The following is a 20497-nucleotide window of genomic DNA, read 5'->3' as shown; positions in this document are numbered from 1 at the left end:
TATATTTTTGTACAAACACTGTATTTTAGCATTTCATGACAACTTTACACACATTCTGTTCCTTGTTAGACAAGCCAGTCAGGTTTTAATGGGATTTGTTTCTGCATGAGACTGCAGCCTTAGCTCACATACCCAGTGAAGTTCATTCTTTGATTAAAACTATAATTCCTAATGCATCCTCATTTATCTCTTTTGAAATGGGCAATACTCTATAGAGCTATGAAGCTGAGAGTTAAACGGGCAATAGTAAGTTGTAAGCACCAAGACAGTAGCTTGCATATGGATCCACTTAACAGATATTTTTAAAAAATGAGTCCAGATGGAAGAGTAAGCAAACAGGCATACATATTAAAGCTAAACACATAGTCTACCATACACCTACATGCTATAAAAGTCTAAAACCAAACTACATGTATTTTTATAGAATAGAAGCAGAAACAAATTACCCAAGTTTTTGCCTAGAATTGTTTGACCAACAGTGCTCCCATTTCTCTAATAGACTATCTGCACACAGGTGGGGAAAACTTTTTCAGTCCACGGGCCACATTCACTCATGGGCAACTTTATGGGGGTTTTAAATAGGTCAGAGCAGCAGTTGTGACTCTTCCCTTTATATATTATTCTACGTTGCAGTCTGGTTTTTATTAGCTGCACAACCCTCAGTCTTCCATCTAGGCAAGTAAGACAGATCAAGAACACATTGCAGACAGATAAAATCACTTGGGGAAATGGTGGAGGCTGGACTCTAGTGAAGTTGTGTGAACTAGAAGGCCACATTTGGCCACCCAGGGATAAGGTTCCCCTTCCTTGGTGTAAAACATTTAGGGCCAATAAACCTATGTAAAAATAAAAAGGTAAGAGGTTTGAGGGTCACTTTCATAACTGAACAGGCCTTAGAATCTTACCTCCTGGCAGTGCAGTAGATCTTCATAAAATCTTAACATCTAGCAACTGCTTCAGAAGATGCATCTATTTTAGCTTCGGTAACTCTGGAAAAATTGATGACTTGCACACTTTGCTGGAAGGATACAGTATGTTCAAGAGTGAAGAAATACTGTAGCCAGGAAACATCCATTACATACATGGTGGGAACACTACGTGGCAAAGTTAATGGAGGACAGCAGTGCTCCTTGTGTCTTAATACTGCAATTTATTCTTGACTTTAACGTATCTGTAAAGTCTGCAAATACAGGTTTACAAAATGCAACATGTAACTTAGGATACATAATACAGTTAACAAATATGAGTTCATTTGCAAACAGTGCTTTTCTTTAAAAAATGGTTTGATCAAAACTAGCTCCCGGCAAAAGTAAATGCAGTACACATACACTCCGCTGCCTACTGAGAACCAGCTTCAGTAGAGTAGCAGCTTACTCAAGGTAAAAAGTAAAACACTCATTGACTTCTCTTTTTGTAGCAGAGTGGGCAAGATTTTATGATTAAAAAAATTAACTGAACTGCTCGTAGAAAAGAACATGCAGCTCAGTGCAGCACCATGCAAATGAATTACTGCCAAGAACATAATTGATGTAATAGCGCTGCCCCTGGATCTCAACACTGCATCTGACAGTCCTGCTAGTGCTGCCATACTGTGAATTAAAACAAAGAAGCCAGGAGGTTGTGTGCTGATGCAGTTGAGGCAAATCCCTGAGCTGCGGCTACCTGCATCCTTGAACTTTGGCAGGCTCAGGAGAGATCCAGCCATTATCTCTGCAGAGTGAGCAACCGCTGGAAACAAACACAACAAAAACCCATGCAATTTAGTTAATAATAAGGCAATTGGAGTTATCTACCCCAGCAGCTCAAACTTAAAATGTTACATTCCTCAGCACGGCTCCTGCGCAGCAGCTCTTTGTGGAGGATGTAGAGAATGCCTGGGATGCAGTACTGTAACATGTACCACCAGAGCGTGTTCTAAATGCAGAGGAAAAGTTCTCCAAAGGTGTGAACAACACTTAGCAAAGCCAGGACATAGCCAAAGGAAACATGGTTCCGTATCAAAATGCTAGTGGCTTTAAGAGTGAGGGTTTCATGGGAGTTCAAAATCACTAGAGCATGAAGCACTGAAATTGTGCTTACTTGGATGATAATTATTGAAATGTGCAGGCACTAGTTTTAAGTACTTAGTAGGGAAGACTACAAAGCAGTAGGCCCAGATGCACATCACTATAATAGAACAGCTGACCTTGATTTCATTTCCTGTTGCCACATGACATGCTTACTTACATGTCCCTTTGTTCTTCAGCAAAAGGACTCACAGGCCAAGAAAGCAAACAAGCTGGAAACAAACTGGAAATTCTGCAGTCCCATCAAGTTAGTTTGACAGAGTTAACTAAATTTGCACTAACAGAATGACCCCATTCACAATGGGTGGAAATATTTAGGGAAGGGGGCAGTACAAGCTGTGCCTAGCCTTGGAGGAATGGAATGGAAGTATGGAGAACAGGAAGACCGATGTGTGAAAGGCAGGTGAAGAACCAAGACTAATTCCACAATACTGTATTGGTCCAAATGCTACTTTTTAATATCTAAAAGTAAAAAAATATGCTCCATCCACCCCCTCCCCATATTTACATAATCAGTTGCAATTACACTGAAAGAAGGGGTACAGAGAATGCATTTCCATCCAGTCTGTTTTTAAATGCATTTTACAGCTGAAAACTTCTTTATTGCTTAGGATCATCCACGCCAAGTCCCTGCATGTCCTCGACACTGCCATGTCAAGGAATCCAAAATGTCTATAAAGTCTCATGGGAGTATTAGTAGCATAAGAAGCTTTCTCCAAGAATGGTGTAGTTGCTGTATATATGGCACAAAGATTTATGTGGCACAGAGAAGCACTTAAGGAGTGCAGAGTGTATTTACTGTTGATATTTCAGAACAGAGAAAACATTCTGGAAAGTTTGTTTTTAAACAAGCCCAGAACCCTAGGAGCTTACAATTGATAACCCTCACTTAAAAACAAAAGGGACTGATGTATCAACATGTATTTGCTGTGCCAATATTAAACCAAAGCTCTGCTACAATTCGGGACGATACTTGCTAGGATCTCAAGTTCCTGAACTGGTAGGTGCACAGCCAAATGAAAAAATCCTTTTGAAGGGATGCAGCAAAGAGCCTGGCATACCAAAATATAAATAGGATGTGCTGCATGGGAGCATTCAAGTCTGCGATGTAATCCCAGTACTTCTATTACAGTCTTCACAAATACGTTGCTGTCAGTACAATTTGAAAACTGTCCAATGGAAAAGATGAATCCGGAATTAGTCATCTATAGTGGGTAACCAAAAGGCCTGAAAGAAGAAACAAAATCAGTGTGATTCTAGTATGTCTGCCAATTTTCTAATTACAAAGAACTGTTCAATATAAATTGAGAGTTTATACTTCCTGCTTACATAGTCCATGTGCATTTTGAGGTGCACTGTTCTGTAAGTATGTTAAGGGGACGAGTGCACACACAAGCCTCACAGCATCGTATGCACACACAGGGTCCCCGACCTTCCCCTGCAGGGGGCTTGAATGCAAGTAGATTTCTCTGCAATCAACTCTGCTTTGACAAGGTTCTCATCCCTACAAAAAGCTGTACTCACTTTCAAACACCCATAAGGAGTGCCCATTTGTCCGAAGCATGCACATATTCAATTTGGCTGGGGTTCTGTAGAAACATATTGTCTCCTTACCATATTGGAGCATGCACTGGCAAAGGTCATAAATCTTGGGTTGAACTGTAAACAGGTAATAGGGCCTGTGTGCTTCCCATCTAGCACTGCTACTTTCATTCCAGTCTCTCCATTCCAGACGTGGATCTTCCCATCCTCTGATCCTGTAAATTGGATTATGCAATATTAGTATGAAGCACCAACAGGAGACCAATTAATTAAGCAACCCAACTGATTTTCAACTGATGGCACAGCCAATATATACAAAACAGCCAGATACACCCCAGAAGGGCAGAAATCTTTTCAGGCCATAGGCTGCATTGGAAGTGACACTGAAATTACTTTTCAAACTTGGTGTTCCCCAGTTACATAAAGGAGTGTGGCTCTCTTACCAATCATTATAAACTGAGAGTCTGGGGTGAATGAAGCTTCCAGTGTAACAGCTTTTGTGTTGTTAAATCCCTGCAAAGAAAGAGGAAAAGTGAGTTTGGAGGCAAGAAAAGCAAGTCAATGCCTCATGCTAAGCAGCAAGAATCCACTAGAGTCCAGAAGATGATACACATAAAATCCTTTAGTTACCTGGGTTAGAAAGAGTGATCGAAGATTTTGGGAAGTAAATGGCAATTAGGCAGAAACTGTAAATATTTGAAGTATACTTGAAATTAAAGGGATATTAATAAAAGAAACTGATGTGCTGACAATCTAATCCTGCCAGACCTAGAGAACTACTGGGCCCTTGATGAACTACTGCAGTAAAAGAGTTTGGCTCAGCATAACCTGTGTCATACAGAAGCAGCATGTGCAACACCTTGGGCTGATAAGAGAATGAGGAAGGTCTTGTCTGGTGACTTGGTGAATGATGAAGCCACTAAATGAGAGAAGCTAAGATGACATTACAGGAGAAAACTGGGTAAACAAAGTGGGTGGAAAAAATTGGTCCCACCTATGATCAATATAAAAACCTATAAAGGACAGGAGTAGGGTAGGCTTACTTTGTCTCTCAAAGGATAGAGAAAGGACCATGAGATCCATTGATATTGATGGCCACTGTTAATTATGAACTACTATGGAACTTAGAATAATCACGTCTTAAGTAGATAAACAAGAGGACTGTAGGAGGACGTTGCAATGCAATACCAAGTACTGTTATGTAAAGAATTCATGCTTTATCTGCTTTCTTTATCTATTACACTTGCATTGGGTAGTCTGATTAATAAATTACTGTTTCAGTTGCACTATTGACTCACTTGTCACTCTTATTGGTTTAAGCCTTGTCTGCTAGGCTGCAATATTGAACCCTGATTTCCACCAAACAGTAATAGGTTTATGGAAGAAGCGCCTGATAGTGCCTCCTAAAAATGTCTGTAGCATAAACATTTAGACAGAATGATTGTTGAAAGATGAACAGCTGAGAAATCTTCAAAACAATACTAGTGGATCTGTGCAATACCATATTTTTTTGCTCTATAAGACATACCCGACCATAAGACGCACCTAGTTTTTAGAGAAGAAAAACAAGAAAAGCCAGCAAGAGCCGCAGACACGCTCGCTCGGCGCGGCTCTTTAAAGATAAGAGTGGCTCTTGCTGGCTTTTTCGGGAGGTGGAAAAAGGGACTGATGGACTTCCCTCTGTCCCTTCTCCCACCTCCCTGAAAACCAGAGCAAGCTGCGCAGCTATCTCTGAAGCCAGCACAGCAAGAGGGAGAGCTGCGCAGCGCCTCTTGTTGTGCTGCCTTCCCAGCGAAGCAGGATTAGGGACGGAAGGGGCTCCGGAACGGCTCCCTTCTGTCCCTCCTCCCGCTTTGCTGGAAAGGCAGCACAACAAGAGGCGCTGCGCAGCTCTCCCTCTTGCTGTGCTGGCTTCAGAGATAGCTGCACAGCCTGCATTCACTCCATAAGACGCACACACATTTCCCCTTACTTTTTAGGAGAAAAAAAGTGTGTCTTATGGAGTGAAAAATATGGTACATCTCACCTATAACTAAGGAAGTTTAAGACAGAGAGCACCCCAGAAAGTAAGGAAAGCAGCCTCACCGCAAATGTATGAAGAACAGCTCCTTTAAAGGCATCTATGAGTCGGATGAACCCTCCATTGGTTGATATAAGAACAAGTTTACCATCACTGCTGAACTTCAAACCAGTCCACTCACAGGTTCGGTCATACTGCATCTTAAAGGTAGCAAATGGACCCTTCAAGAAAGAAAACCAAATGAGGGCATATAGCGGAACCATCTCAATCATTCTATTTATGAAAGTTAACATGAACCTGCACAAACACAGTCATACAGAATTATTTTTGTTGTGAGAAGACTGAAGGGAGCCAGTGAACATCTCTTGGTCACTGGGATGCTGGCAAAGAATGCTGGTCTAGATAGACCCTGATCAGATAGGGCATTCTTCCAACATGAATGAAATCTCAGGACCACTTAACAAAAATTACGTTTTACTTTAATAGATCTAGAGTATGACTTTTGTTTTCTAGAGTTAAATGCATTATATCTGAATCACAGGAATTCTGCCCGTTACAGACATGTTTATAGAGATCTCTTGGGAATGTTTACAATCTCAAATGTACCTGAACATTACATACCTTATCAAATGAGCGAAGATCATAAAGCTTCACCATTTCGGAATTGACCCCAGCTGCAAAAATCAGCCCCTCTGGATCAAATGAACACACAGGCTTCCCTTGAGGATGCATCAAGCCCTATAATTTGGGAAATTAAAATAAATTACTCCACATAAATCACAATACAAGGAAGAACGCATGCACGCTCTCTCACAGTCAACAATATACATTATACATTATTTAATAATAATAATAATAATAATAATAATAATAATAATAATAATAGAATTCATGCCCACTATATTTCTAAACCAGAATACTGAGTTGGAATGATTAAATGTGAATCATTAACAAAGATGAATCACTAACAGGTATGCATGTAATTTCATAGAATCATAGAGTTGGAAGAGACCACAAGGGCCATCGAGTCCAACCCCCTGACTACTGTGTTTCCTAACTACTGTGGCAAGCAATGCCAGCATATAAATATAAAACTAATATCACAATATCTAGTATTGCTCTATCACAACACTGTTAAGATATTATATAAAATTTCCATGGTTCAACATATAATTGAAAAAACTTAGCTGTGAATTATGTCTATATGATTACAGCCAAACCCACATTTTCATTGGTGCCACAGATACCTGTAAAACTCCATTCAATATATATGGGTGGCATTACTTGAGTCTAAGCTCCGTGAAGAACCAAGGAAAGTTAGTATTTATAGGTAATGTGCCTTGGCATAATCTTATGAGAAACATATTATAAATTACACCATTTTTCTGGACCTCATAAACAATTGCTAAATAACAGTTTACTTGGTTTTTTTGACAACTCTGTATCTGACTGTCAGGGAACTGCCATCAGAACAGGGGTGGGAAACAGAGGGGCAGTTGTGTTACAGGGAGCCTCCAAAAATCTTGCGAAGCAGTTCTTCTTCCAGTGATGAGGAAAACCCCACCTCCAGTGGGGAAGAGGTGAAAGGACCAGAGGATGCCGGTGGGAGCCTCAGCACCACTTCTGGCAAAGCCGGCCAGGAGGGAAGCACACCCCCCTCTGTTGCCCACCCTGTGCAGAAGTCTAAAGCGCAAAGAGGGACGGAAAAGGCTGGGCGTAACGAGGCTTTTATGCTGGAGGAGGTCTAGGAAACAGCACTCCTGGACTCTGCTAGCGATTGAGGCAGGCATGAACTTTGGGTTTCTGAACTGTAAATAATTTGCACCGAAATAAAACCTGTAAAAGACTGGTCGGAGTCCTGCCTGCTTACTCGTGAGCAGCCACCCTTGCCATCTGACACTGACCCTTAGGTGTTCCAATGAATACAATTTAGTTAAGACATATTCATTTTGTTTAAAGGTAAAGGTAAAAGTAAAAGTAAAGGGACCCCTGACCGTTAGGTCCAGCTACAAATGATAAGCTAAAGTTGGATCTAAGAGGAATTGATGGTGTTCATATAGGGAGTCCCAAGATCTTTATTTAAAATTTATTTAATTATAGTTCTGATTTTACTCCTCCCCAAAGCTCAGCCTCAAATAATAACTGAGCTAAGCCTTGGCAGAGAAAATACTCAAAATAGGAACTATCTGCTTTTGAATCTGAACAGATGTTTTGACAGCAGCTATCTGAAATTTCACCAAGAAAAAGGTCGCAGGTATCTAAATGCCTGTTTGTGTTTACACATTTGGCCATCAAGCAGCCATTTACGTTTTTGGAATATTTAAGCAAACATAACCTAGGAGTGCTTGATTACTTCCTACAGTGATTCAAATCTAGACAATGTTAGTTAAGCCTACAGTGGTACCTCGGGTTACATACGCTTCAGGTTACACACTCCACTAAGCCAGAAATAGTGCTTCAGGTTAAGAATTTTGCTTCAGGATAAGAACAGAAATCGGGCTCTGGTGGTGCGGCGGCTGCAGGAGGCCCCATTAGCTAAAGTGGTGCTTCAGGTTAAGAACAGTTTCAGGTTAAGTACGGACCTCCGGAACGAATTAAGTACTTAACCTGAGGAAGCACTGTATCTTATTTCATGATAACAATGCTAGGTTATTGGCATAAAGCAGAGCTGAAATCTTTCATTCCACCAAAGCAGACATTTCTGCAACAATGTTGTTTATGCAAAAAATGAAAAGTGGGACCGAACTATAGTTCTCCTTTACCCGTTTTTATCGAAACTGCTTATATTAAAACATCATTAATGCACACTCTTAATTGCAGGGGAGTGTTCTAATGCAGAGTCTGTACAAGTCACAGTAACATTTTGTCAATATTAGTACTGGCCTACTTGTGTGCCACAGCTGGTCCTTATTTACTAAATCAAAGGCTAAGATATCAAAGTTACAAATTAATGTTTATTTGTGTCCTTGATATATTTAGAAATCAAATAATGTAACAGAGATATCCAATCAGATTCCAGTGCTTCCTACAACTACCTTGCTCTTCATCAATAGAATAATTCTCTTCATCCCAGAGTTGCAGCTTTTGAGGAAGAAACTGGATACATACCCAAAGGCTGAATATTTGCTATAATTGTGTGGGTAACAACCATGCATAAGGTTTAAAAATATTACTAAGAAGTGTGTGCATGGAGGGAGAATGTTCTTTAGGACCACAACACATGGGGAGGTGAACATTTCCCTCCCCAGTTGTGATTCCAATGCTGAACCACCACAAATTCTGGCAATTAGTACTGTATTAGAGAAAAGGCTCAAACTGATGCACAGAACAGATTTATAGGCTTGTAATTCCTTTGGTAACACACCATCTTTTAGTGGAATTGAATACTATGCTCTACAGTCTATTCTACATTCTGAAGCAGCCTTCCAGTGCACCTTATGCCGACTACCCATTAACCAATACTCAATACCTGGCAATTTGGAGATCGAAGATCCCAAAGTCTGATGGTCTTATCAAGCGACCCAGAAATAAAGGTATCATCCACTGGAGACATGGACAGAGCAACAACTCTGAAGGTGAGATAAAAATAAATGACACAAAACTATTTTTTTCATCTTTCATTCTTGCCAATTTAAACAAGATAAAAATTCAACAAAATGCACCGTTATTCCTGCTTCTTTACCAGCAAAATTACGAGTGCACTACTCATCTTACCTTTTGCTATGTCCTGGGAAGTATCTGATGTATTTATTGTCGTGCAGAGAGAGGTATCTGATTGTATCTACAAGAAATCAACAAGGCAAACAATATTATACAGCAACCCTGCATCACCTGGCCAGTAATAACAGTTTGTTTATTTCAATAGAGACAGTTATTTTTCTTGAAACACAGTTATTGTGTGGGTTAAAACTGAAGCCATGAAGTACAGTCTTCTGGCAGAGCCTGAGCAAAATAGTACAGTACTTGCATGTCCCAGCATGAAAATATTTTAGGTTTGAGCCAGTAGGAATAATATACTGTACTTTCTGTCTAAAAAAATATAACCATTTCTCTACCTGCAGTTTGTTTAACTTTTAGCTGTGTTAAGAATTTAGCAGTCATGTAAACCTTATCCAAGTGCCAACCACCTCAGCTCAACAACTGCAGTTAAAATGAGAATTCTGGGATACTGAACTCTGAAAACTACTTCTGGATAAAAAGAAACGAACAGAAGTAAACAAGTAAAAGACAACTAAATAGCAATACTTAAACATGTATATAAACAGGAATAAAACATTAAGATTGATCACTTGCATTATATTTGCAGTATTTCTCAATCAGTATTTTCAACATACTTTTTTGGTTTGTACTCCAGTTACAGTTAAGTAAGTTATACAGCAGATAAAACTAATCTTGTAAAATTATTTCTCAGTCTTTACTCAAAGTTATATTTATAAATATTGATGTAAAAAAGTCAGCTTCTTCAAAAGACAAACTACAGTGGGAGAGCAAATAAGATGAGAATTTCAACTCCCAAGTGGAAAGTAAGGATGCAGAACTCACACATTTTGCAGCCCTTTAATTGCATGAAAAATAATGTGCTTAAGTATTTTCCAGTGGAACTGATAAGAACATGCAGAGGGACGTAGACACATTTTGAAGAACAATTTTGCGAGCCAAAATGAATGCCCAGGACAGACATGCTAGTCTGAAGAGCCAGCTCTCTACCATGCACACTGCAATGCACAGGTTTTTTAAATTCCTGAATCTATTGTTTAAACACACACACATTTGAGAGAGACTGATGGTCTTTAAGTAGCAACAGTTACCTGGCACCAAACGAATGCAGGGAGGAAGCGCTTTGTTTTAGCAGATAAAGCTCTGTCCCAGGCAAGGCAGTGGCTTGTACAGTTATCTCCTGTACCGGGTGGTATCATAGACCCTCAAACTGTACAAACTACTACCTCAGCCTGGAATCAGGCAGGTAGAATTAGGCTTGAAAACTGAGACATTCTTCATAGAGGAGTACATCAGCAGAGCTGGTTCAAGCAGAAATTCAGAAACACCTAAATATTAATTCAAATACACAAATTGTGGCAAGCCTCCTGCAGGAAAGGACTTTGACTTGCCTGCCTCTTCCAAGAACATGTCCATACTGTATGAGTTCTTGAAATGCTTCAGACATTCAAGATAGATACCTTTTGAAGCACATGTCAGTGATGCAAGGTAGAAAAATTTTCTATTGTTTTCCCCCCACTTGTAAAAATCCATTATTTCATAAAATTGATTAGTTACACATAAAACAGTCAAATTCTGCAGTTTCAAAGTTGTGATTAACATTTTGTAGATCACTATCCTTCAGAAGTGTGCATGAATATGTAATAAATATAAACATATTTTTGTGTGTTTGTTTTCCTTTAAATTTCAAACCCTGAGTTGTAGCCAAGCCTAGTAATACTCAAAGTAGACCAATTGAAATTATTAAACCTAGGGTCAGTGTCAACTATTCCATACTACTAGCAGAAGTCAGAACAATGACTCCCACTAAAGCAATGGGACCCCACCCAAAGCTGCTCTGGAGCGGCGGGAGAACACTAAGAACAGCATGTCATGGGAGAAGAGGGGAGATCATTCCATAAGACAAGCAGAAAACACTAGTGCTGACAGAACAACATCCTTCATACGACAATGAATTCCTCCCCTGTTAGTAACGTCCATTAAGTTCAACAGGTCTACTCTGAAAAGGACTAGCATTGGACATAGCCCTATGTAAGGAAGTGTATGTTGCCAAGCTGTTATATCTCGAAAAGTATTTTCAAGTAAAGCTTTGGCTTGAATACAGCATTACAGCTTCAATGGCTAAGTTCGCATGCAACCCTGGTAGTGCTATGCAGATGAGCCTCAACTAGCCCAAACATGATTCACCTAATCCCCACTTCTTATTTTTACTAAAACAATCAATTATGTAAAATCAGACTCAATTGATTTAGGGTTTGGAAATTATTTATTTTTAATTTATTTGTTTATATCCCATCTTTCTTCCAAGGATCTTAAGGTACATATAGTTCTCCCCTGAATTCCATTTTATCATCCCATCGACTTGTGAGGTAAGTTAAAGTGAGAGGCAGTAACTAGTCTAAGGGCACCCACTGAGCTTTAAGACAGAGTGGGGTTTGTACTTTGGTTTCTCAGGCCCTAGTCCAACACTCTAACCAGTGCACCGTGCTGCTTCTGGAAAACCCATGTCACTGCATACTTTAACACTGCCAACCATGGCTGAGGACTGTTTCATAATCAAGGAATGTACACACATTTTGTTTTTTAAAAAGAAAAGTTAAGGAGCCATATCATAATTTTGTACACCCAGCAAGAGAAGGATGTGGTTAATTACTGCTGTGGTATCACCTCTATGCAGAGGCCAGAAAGACTGGCCAGTTCTGAAAATATTCTGAATTTTAAGCTTTAGAGTAAAAAACCTCAAGATATTATTCAAAATACTTTTATTACCCTCTATGAATGCCTACAATTCTTCTCAGATGATTTTTAGAATATTAATGCCTTGATAATAAACTTGACTATTCTTTAAAGGACACCAAATATCTTAACATCTTACTCTCAGGTTATAACTGCTGAATTTGACAAAAGTTTTATTATTTTACTCAAGATGTTACTACATTGAGCCAAAATAGATATGAGTATAAAATAATTTCCTTGTACTTACAGCTTAAAAAGGATAATTTTAGAAGCTTGCCCTACAAAGGGCGAAAAACCTCCACCCTGCGGGCACAGGACCCAATATGGCAAGCAAGGCTGCTTTCCTCAAACATGCCCGCCCACCCCACACCTGATGGCATATATATGAAGACAGGTGTGGGACAGGTAAGGATGCAGCTACAAAATAACAACTGGGAGCTTAAATCAGCACCACCATCAAGCTTTACTAGAATTGGTTGCACTAAGGCAGGCTTCAACCTCGGCACTCCAGATGTTTTTGGCCTACAACTCCCATGATCCCTAGCTAGCAGGACCAGTGATCAGAGATGCTGGGAATTGTAGTCGCAAAACATCTGGACGGATGAGGTTGAGGAAGCCTGCACTAAGGGGTTCCCCACTGAGCCCAGCTTTGTCCATTTGCAGGTGGAGTGTTAAATCAAATCATACTCACAAATGGACTTTAAAGGTGCTCACTGTAACTGCCAATAATTGGAGGATGGCCCACAGGGGTATGTGGGCGAGGGAATGAAGCTGGCCAACAGGGGGGTGGGGAAATAAATTTTTCACCACTTCCAGAGGATGAAAAGCAAGCTAGAAAACTTGTTCAGTGTTTTAATCAAGCATGGTTTGTTCAAATGCTTAAATGTCAACTTAAGGAGAGAACATTATCAAGTTAAAAGTCAGAAATTAATGATTACCCACTAGATAAATGGTAGATGAGAAGCAGAAACTGCTCATCTGTATTAGAGCATGAACAGAGATATTGAATGGATGGAACAAGCCAGGTTTCGAGATGAGAGAGCTGTTGTGAGAGAGGAGCAAACATGTCAACAGTTGAGGAAAGGGTTGCACTGGTAGGATTGGGATATAAATTCAATAAATAAACTGAAGGTGGGAACTGCAGAATCTGCAGAGCAAGCACAACAACAGAAGTGAGGAGAGTAGTTTGGGGAAATGGATGCAACTGAAAAAGAAGCATGAAAAAGTGTGGGAAGGATAGAATGAGTAGGGAAAAAAATCAAAGCCCATATTCATAAATCTCTTTCAGGTTCACGTTTCTGCTCAAGACAAGCTCAAATACTAAAAAATGTACATCTGATGTGACCAACAGAACCCAGTCTGATAAAGATAATCAACATCGTTAACCACATAGAGTCATGTCAAATGAACTGTAATGTTTTTTAGGAATGAATTTATGAATTTACAGACCCCAATATATATTCCTAAGTAAACATAACACATTTACGGTTGGGGAAAACAAGAGATGAGGGCAAGTTCTAAGGCTGCAATTGTAACCTCACATACCTGGACGTAAGTCACACTGAACTCAATAGGACTTACCTCTAAGTAGACATGGTTAAAATTGCATAAGCCAGTAGCAAAGTTAAGAGACACCTGCATACATGTTTAGCTTGCATCAAATCAATGGTTCAGGCTTTCATTTCACCCTGATTAAAAGTTCAGTCAAGAATTGACTAAGGTATCTCTTTAAAATAATAATTTAGAGATTAAACATTAAGAGCAGGAAAATATTCATTTACCTTCTAAAAGCTTGAATGAATAAACCACTCAATGTAGTCAAGCCCAATCTTTTGCTCAAGTATTTATTATCTATCCCTGCCAAAAAGCAGGCAGATATCAGAGACAATGAATAGATCACTTACCATCTATTTTATTGGAACTGTACACCACAGTGTTGGCAGCATGCGTGTATCTGATGAGATCCACTCCATACTTTTTACTGTATAGTGTTCTCTTAGGTCTGCCAGGAAGAAATACAAGAACGATTATACTTGTTCCAACATACAAGAACTCCGCTTAGCCATATCAAAACCTTTAAAAAAGCAATTGAACACCTTCACTCAAAGAAGACAACTGCCATTTTAAGACTGCTGTTTCTGTCACCTTTGATTACCACAAAATGAACTGTGACTAACAAATGATTTTTTTTACATGCTAGTGTATGCCATTAAATAAAGAGATTGTGGGACTAGAAACAGTTCCAATGAATATCTGGTCAGATTCAAAACAAGCTCACTTCAAACCATGGTGTCTGAAGCTGGTTTGTTAAACCACTCAGAGTTTATAATAAATCCTGGCCCAGATGACACAACAAGCAAAGATTCAGAGAAAAGTGAAACCAGATGCAGTCAAAAGCTCCCTTCTGGCTACACAGAGGTAGGGGAGAGGCGGTGGCAGTGCATAAGCCTTATTTCAGCTCCTTGGTATCATGTTAAACCATGGGTTAGCATGATGTGCAGACACAACCCAAATCCGAGCCCTAGATCTAATCTTCCACTACAGTAAGAAATTCCCTCACATCTGTCAAATCTTGTAACATACGCAAAAGGACTTTGCTCTTTACTTTACACATAGCCAGGCAGAAGTAGCACAACAAGTCAGCACTTATTTTGCCTAGCCCAGAGCTCAGCACGATATAGAAGACCTCTCCTATAACACATGGAGAAAACATGGGGGAGGGGAAGGTTCAGAGGAAGTCATAAACATGTTTGGCTACTGAGTCATGCCAGTATTTCTGAATCTTTACCCAGGAAATTTAAAAGCAATCATTGTAGCTTGCTGCAAGAAGAGATTTGTTATCTGTCTCATCATAAAAACTATATATTGTCCAGGAGCTTATGAACATTATGGATGAGTCAATTTTGAACTTGGGCCTTCCGCATCAAAACCCAGTCTAGATACTGCATCTCATAGGCTAAGTTACTTTGAATGTACCAGTAAACTATAGTTTAGTATTATAGGAATGAGCCATGGGATACACCAGGAAGGGGTGGTCAGAAGCATCTACAGTCGTACCTTGGTTTTTGAACGGAATCCGTTCCAGAAGTCCATTCGACATCCGAAAATGTTAGAAAACCAAGACGCAGCTTTGGATTGGCTGCAGGAACTTCCTGCACTCAGTTGGAAGCCACAGAAGACGTTTGGGTTCCAAAGAACTCACTTCGGGGTTTGCGCAGTTTGGGAGCCAAAACATTCAAGTTGCAAGGCGTTTGACAACCAAAGTATGACTGTATTTTTAATTTTAATTACGATTCTTCCTTGTCCGCACTCCAGGATCTCTGGTTTGATTCAACTGATTCATGTAAGAATCATAAACCATGGCTAGAGAGTTTAATCAGAGTCCCAACTTTGGACATAATTGTAGTTAGTTTAAAACTGAAAGCAGAAGCTTTCAAGTTCATCCTTCTCACAGCAAAAGGAATGTTGGGAATGCATAAGCCCAGGTTTGTGGTTTGCTCCTGTAACACTAAACCATGGCCTATAGTGGTAGATTATAGTATTTAAGCAATAAACACAAATACATTTTATTTTCAAACTTGTTGATACTGTAACATAGGTAGGGGAATGAAAATTATGTTCTTGCTAAGTGAAAGGGTGTTACATACGCTTCAGGTTACAGACTCTGCTAACCCAGAAATAGTACCTCGGGTTAAGAACTTTGCTTCGGGATGAGAACAGAAATCATGCTCTGGCGGCACGGTGGCAGCAGGAGGCCCCATTAGCTAAAGTGGTGGTTCAGGTTAAGAACAGTTTCAGGTTAAGAACGGACCTCCGGAACGAATTAAGTACTTAACCCGAGGTACCACTATACTGTGCCACTTCTATAACATCTAGCACTCAAAAATTCATTGCGCTCTGGTATGTTATGTCCTCTTCAAACTGACAAAAGCATTAGGTGAATGTGGGACACTTAATTACAATTCGTCTATCTGTGGTCAGAGTGAGAATCAACAGAGTAGAAGAACAAATATAAAAAGAGCATGTAAACTGTGATTCAACAACAGGTGGCAAAATCCCCTTTTTGTTTATTATTTATTTAAACAATTTATATACTGCTTAGCTATAACCACCTCTAAGCAGTGTACAAGAAATATAATACACAAAAAGGAATTTTTTGATGGAACTATAAAATTGGTCGGAACTATAAAAATACTTCAATTAAAATGTCTTCAGTAGTTCAACAGGGAAGGGGGCTCAGCGGAAAGGAGTTCCATAAAATTGAGCCCACAAAGAAGTGAGAAGGTAAGGAACTCTTTTTGGCTTGATACACACTCCCCTTGGGGAGAGGGAGGGAACAAACTGTATGTGTCACCAATGCCAGCATGCAAGATCATAGGACTGCTTTCATGATAGTCAATTATTAAAAAGGCATTTATTTGGTCTAAGAACTGCCTTAAACAAGGAGAAAATAAAGCTTGCAGCTACACAACAACACATAGTCTGATTACATGTGAGTGTGCTTTTCATTGATGTCTCATTTCATAAGCTCTGGACACTCTTGCTAGGGGCAACCAATTTAACAAGTAAATGATTTTTTCCTTTGAAATTTGAAAAATTGCTTTAAACCTAAATCAGACAGATGCAAAAATAATATGGGTTTCAATAGAAGAAACTTTTTTTTAATAGAAAAGATAGCTTCATTCTTGGCAAAGATTTCACTATCTTCAAGGTTGACTGCGAAAGATTATTTGATGCTCTCAGAATGAAAACAGAAACCATGATTCCTATTCAGCAGTAGAATGAATTGGAACTGCCCCCCCCCCCGCCAATATTCTAAACTTTGCCCGGATAGGGTCAGCTAATGGAGTTAAGTACTTTAAAATACATGGAAAAGAGCAGACTCTTCAAGAGGGGAAGAAGAAGAAGAAGAGTTTGGATTTGATATCCCGCCTTTCACTCCCTTTAAGGAGTCTCAAAGCGGTTAACATTCTCCTTTCCCTTCCTCCCCCACAACAAACACTCTGTTAGGGAAGTGGGGCTGAGAGACTTCAAAGAAGTGTGACTAGCCCAAGGTCACCCAGCAGCTGCATGTGGAGGAGCGGAGACGCGAACCCTGTTCCCCAGATTATGAGACTACCGCTCTTAACCACTACACCACACGGGAGAGCCGCAAATATGGGAACTCTGTCTACAAAAGACAAGAGTATAAATCATGGAGTAGAACTGATGACAGATTATATATCTATGCATAGTAAGAAATACTATTAATACAATTATTTTGAAAAACCCTATCACACTGAATTTTAATAATTTATTATTATGTGTCTTTAAAAGTATTGGAAATTTTGTTTCCCTTCTTGATTCTTCAAGGTATCTAGCAGCTAATGTGAAAACAATCTTAACAAAGCTGCACATTACTGATCAAAGATATACATAGAAAAACTGGAAGGTCACAGTCCAAAATGCCTAAAAATGCAACATAAATCAACATTTTACATTTGTAATGGTATCAGCAGTACCAAAGATGTGATAACACAGCTGCAAGGTGAAAATAAAAAATGACAACTGGCACCCTTCCCCCTAACTCTCACTCACACACAACCCAAATGTGATGTGGCCTAGGGTCTTCCATACCCATGTCATCCCTTTCCCTGTGTGGAGACTATGCACAACTTCATTTCCCAACATCTGGTGTGTGCACATGAGGAGCACACACAAGTTATGTGCTGGGACCACATGAATTAAATATGCAAAATGAATGTGTCTAACACCCAACCCATCCCCCAACAAAGTGAAGCAAGCTAGATACAGCAGGAAAGGGGAAAACCTCTTTGTCCCGCCTCCACGATACCACTGTTGGTTGGCTGTCAACAGAAGACAACCTCTGGCAGAGTCCCCAACCTCTGGCAGAAAAAAACCTCCCTTATAATCTACCCTCTAGCAGAGGCATACCTAGGGTCCCTTGTGCTCTTGAGCTGTATCCCCCGCCCTTATCAAATCTGAGCAGCAGGTGAGGTTGCCTGGACAGGAGGAACGTGTCTCCTTGGGGCAGCTGCACTGTTTTCTGCCTGGTAGCTGCTCTGAGGACCCTTTCCGTCCCCTTCTGCACCTGTAGCAGCAACAACCTTTCCTGAGATCCCATCAGCTGGCAAGGCAGGACCTGGCACTCCAAGTATAACAGGAGGATTCTGCCTGATGGGTGAATTTTGTGCCCCTAGCAAGGGCAAATGTCGCCAACCCCTAGGTACACCTCTACCCCACAGAAGCACAGATTTGGAAGTGGGGTAGGAACTACTTTATTAGTGTACCAGACTTTTAGTAGGCGAGCTGAAGAAAATTCTGTTATAGGTGTGATGCTGAAAATATCACATTCACTACGATTTGGTAATCATTCACATTGTCTCAATGTTTTGGTCTCACATATAAAAACAAGGAAGTGGGTCAAAGAAAGGTGCTTTCTGTATCGACTTTAACAAGACACTGAGTGAGAAGGAAAGAAAACTGAACATAAACCTTTATAAATGCATTTTATTTAATTGAAACCTACTAACAGAAGCAGCAAATTGCATTTGCAAGAATACTTATAATCACCAAATCATTTAGTAGGGCAACACAAATGGAGTTGTGTCTGACCCGATTGCCGGTATAATTTCATCTTCATTTTTTCACAATGATAAAAATGAAAGGGCAGCTACTTAGCAGTCTATCTATTCTACAGCATTATATCTGGTGCTACTGACGGGACAATTAGACTCACTTCATGTTCCTCTGCTGAAACAATCATATTCCAGCTGAGGTACTGTCTTTATACATCACGCCTTTCTCCACTCAGCCCCAATATACCTACATCCCTAACACATCCATGTGCTAAAGATCCCACAATAATGCTATCTTGTTGAAGTCACCATCAACATAGAGATTTTCTCCTAAACCCCTAGGACCAAGCACACTGCTTATTTGCATAGATAAATACAAAGGTTAGGGGGCACAAGTGTCAACATAGGCAGGGAGGGGAACCCAATCATAGAACTGTAGTGTTGGAAGGGACCCAGGGATCATTTAGTCCAACCCGCTGCAATGCAGGAATAAGCAGCTGCCACATACCAGGATCAACCTTGGCGTTATCAGCACCACGCTCTAAGCAATCTAGGCTGACAAACCAAAGGCCCTTTAGCTGATTCCTTTAAGATGTACAACTTGCTTTTCTCTAAGGCAGGAAACACTACCAATCCTTATAGAGCACTTGCACTTTCCCAAGAATATTAGAAGATAAGACAGGCCCTACTCACAGATTTCACAGTGTGATGAGGCGGCGGGATACAAATTGGGGGGGGGGGGCGGCTATGCCCTCGGTTCCTCCCTCCTTGGAAGTCGGGGCATCCTACCAACCCCGAGGCGCTTCTTGTCCTTCAGCCGGTCCTGCCAACAACACACCCACACTGGTCTCCAAGCCACCCTCCTCTACAAGTATCCTCAGATGCCGAGAACCGGTTTATTTTTAATGTTCTAAATTTCTCTCTTCAAGCTCCCCCCCCCCCGCTCCACTGACCCCCCCTTCACGTGCGAGAGGTCTGAAGGGCCTCCTCCCGGCTTCAGAGAGAGCCTCTCTCTCTGCCCCTCCCAGTACACTCACTTGCCCTCCTGGCAGTCGTAGAGCACGATGGAGTCGTCGTCGCTGCTGGAGATGACGGTCTCGCCGTTGGGGCTGAAGTCGAAGCAGTTGATCTTGTCCGAGTTCTCGCGGAACACTTTGGCCACGCGGAAGCTCCGCAGCACGTTGTCCGTCAGCTTCATGCCGCCGCCGGCGGGAGAGGAGGAGGAGGAGGAGGAGGAGGGAGGGAGGGAGCCGGCGGGGCCTGCGCGCCGAAGAGGGCGCGGGGAAAGCGGGAAGCGCCTGCCTGGCGGCGGAGGGAGAGGAGGAAGCCGCGGGGAGGGGACGCTGGTGGGGCGGAGAAGCTGGTCGACGGCGCCCTCAGGCGGGCTCGAGTCAAGCTGCGGGCGGCAGGAGGAGGAGGCGGCGGCGGCGGCAGTTGCAGCAGCGGCGGAGGCTACTCATTGTGTCCGCCATTTTGCGGCTCCAGGGGGCCCTGAGAGGGGAGGAGGGGAGCGCGCCGCGCGGAATTGTGGGGCAGCGGAGGGAAGCAAGGCGGAAGGAGGCGACCCTTAAAGGCGCAGGTGCGCCGGCGGCAAAGGGGGAGAGCAGTGGCTCATGGGATACAAGCAAGTCTCTCTGAGAGGCGGCTTGAGGGGGGAGGGGGAGCGGCGGCGGTGCATTGTGGGAGCCGGCGTTCCAGCCGCGTTAGATGTGAAGAGGCGGGCTCGTTCGTGCGCGGCCTCTTTCCAATCGCTCAGTTCCAATCGCGTGATAGAACGGTCGAGCGGGAACATTCTCCTCTGTGGGCAGCCAGCCAATCCCTGTTGAGTGTAGAGCCCC

At 41.4% G+C, this 20497-nt stretch overlaps 1 protein-coding gene across 2 annotated transcripts; it reads right to left on the bottom strand.

Annotated features, from left to right (window-relative positions):
- Positions 1-1130: 1130 nt before the first annotated feature.
- On the bottom strand, positions 1131-20137 carry WDR82 (WD repeat domain 82). Of its 2 annotated transcripts, none has more exons than XM_081847467.1 (9): positions 19697-20137; positions 13986-14083; positions 9343-9409; positions 9095-9197; positions 6250-6366; positions 5694-5849; positions 4052-4121; positions 3681-3823; positions 1131-3293 (listed from the first exon to the last, which is right to left on the bottom strand). In XM_081847467.1, exons 1-9 carry the CDS (start codon positions 19855-19857, stop codon positions 3264-3266), a joined length of 945 nt encoding a protein of 314 aa, XP_081703593.1. In that variant the 5' UTR covers positions 19858-20137; the 3' UTR covers positions 1131-3263. The 2 variants fall into 2 exon arrangements, with proteins under 2 accessions (XP_081703593.1, XP_081703594.1); XM_081847468.1 differs by having other exon boundaries at positions 9098-9197; positions 19697-20135.
- Positions 20138-20497: the final 360 nt, after the last annotated feature.

Source organism: Podarcis erhardii (assembly GCF_964252035.2).
Source record: "Podarcis erhardii genome assembly, chromosome: 2".
Taxonomy (NCBI): domain Eukaryota; kingdom Metazoa; phylum Chordata; class Lepidosauria; order Squamata; family Lacertidae; genus Podarcis; species Podarcis erhardii.
This window is presented reverse-complemented; position numbering and strand designations above follow the sequence as displayed.

Coding starts and splice junctions, on each gene's coding strand:
- WDR82 (XM_081847467.1), bottom strand. CDS start 19,857: ATGAAGCTGACGGACAACGTGCTGCGGAGCTTCCGCGTGGCCAAAGTG. Junction 5,850..6,249: donor ATCTTCGCTCATTTGATAAG/GTATGTAATGTT, acceptor TCTTTCTTGAAG/GGTCCATTTGCTACCTTTAA. Junction 4,122..5,693: donor CTGTTCTTCATACATTTGCG/GTGAGGCTGCTT, acceptor CTTTCTTTGCAG/GGATTTAACAACACAAAAGC.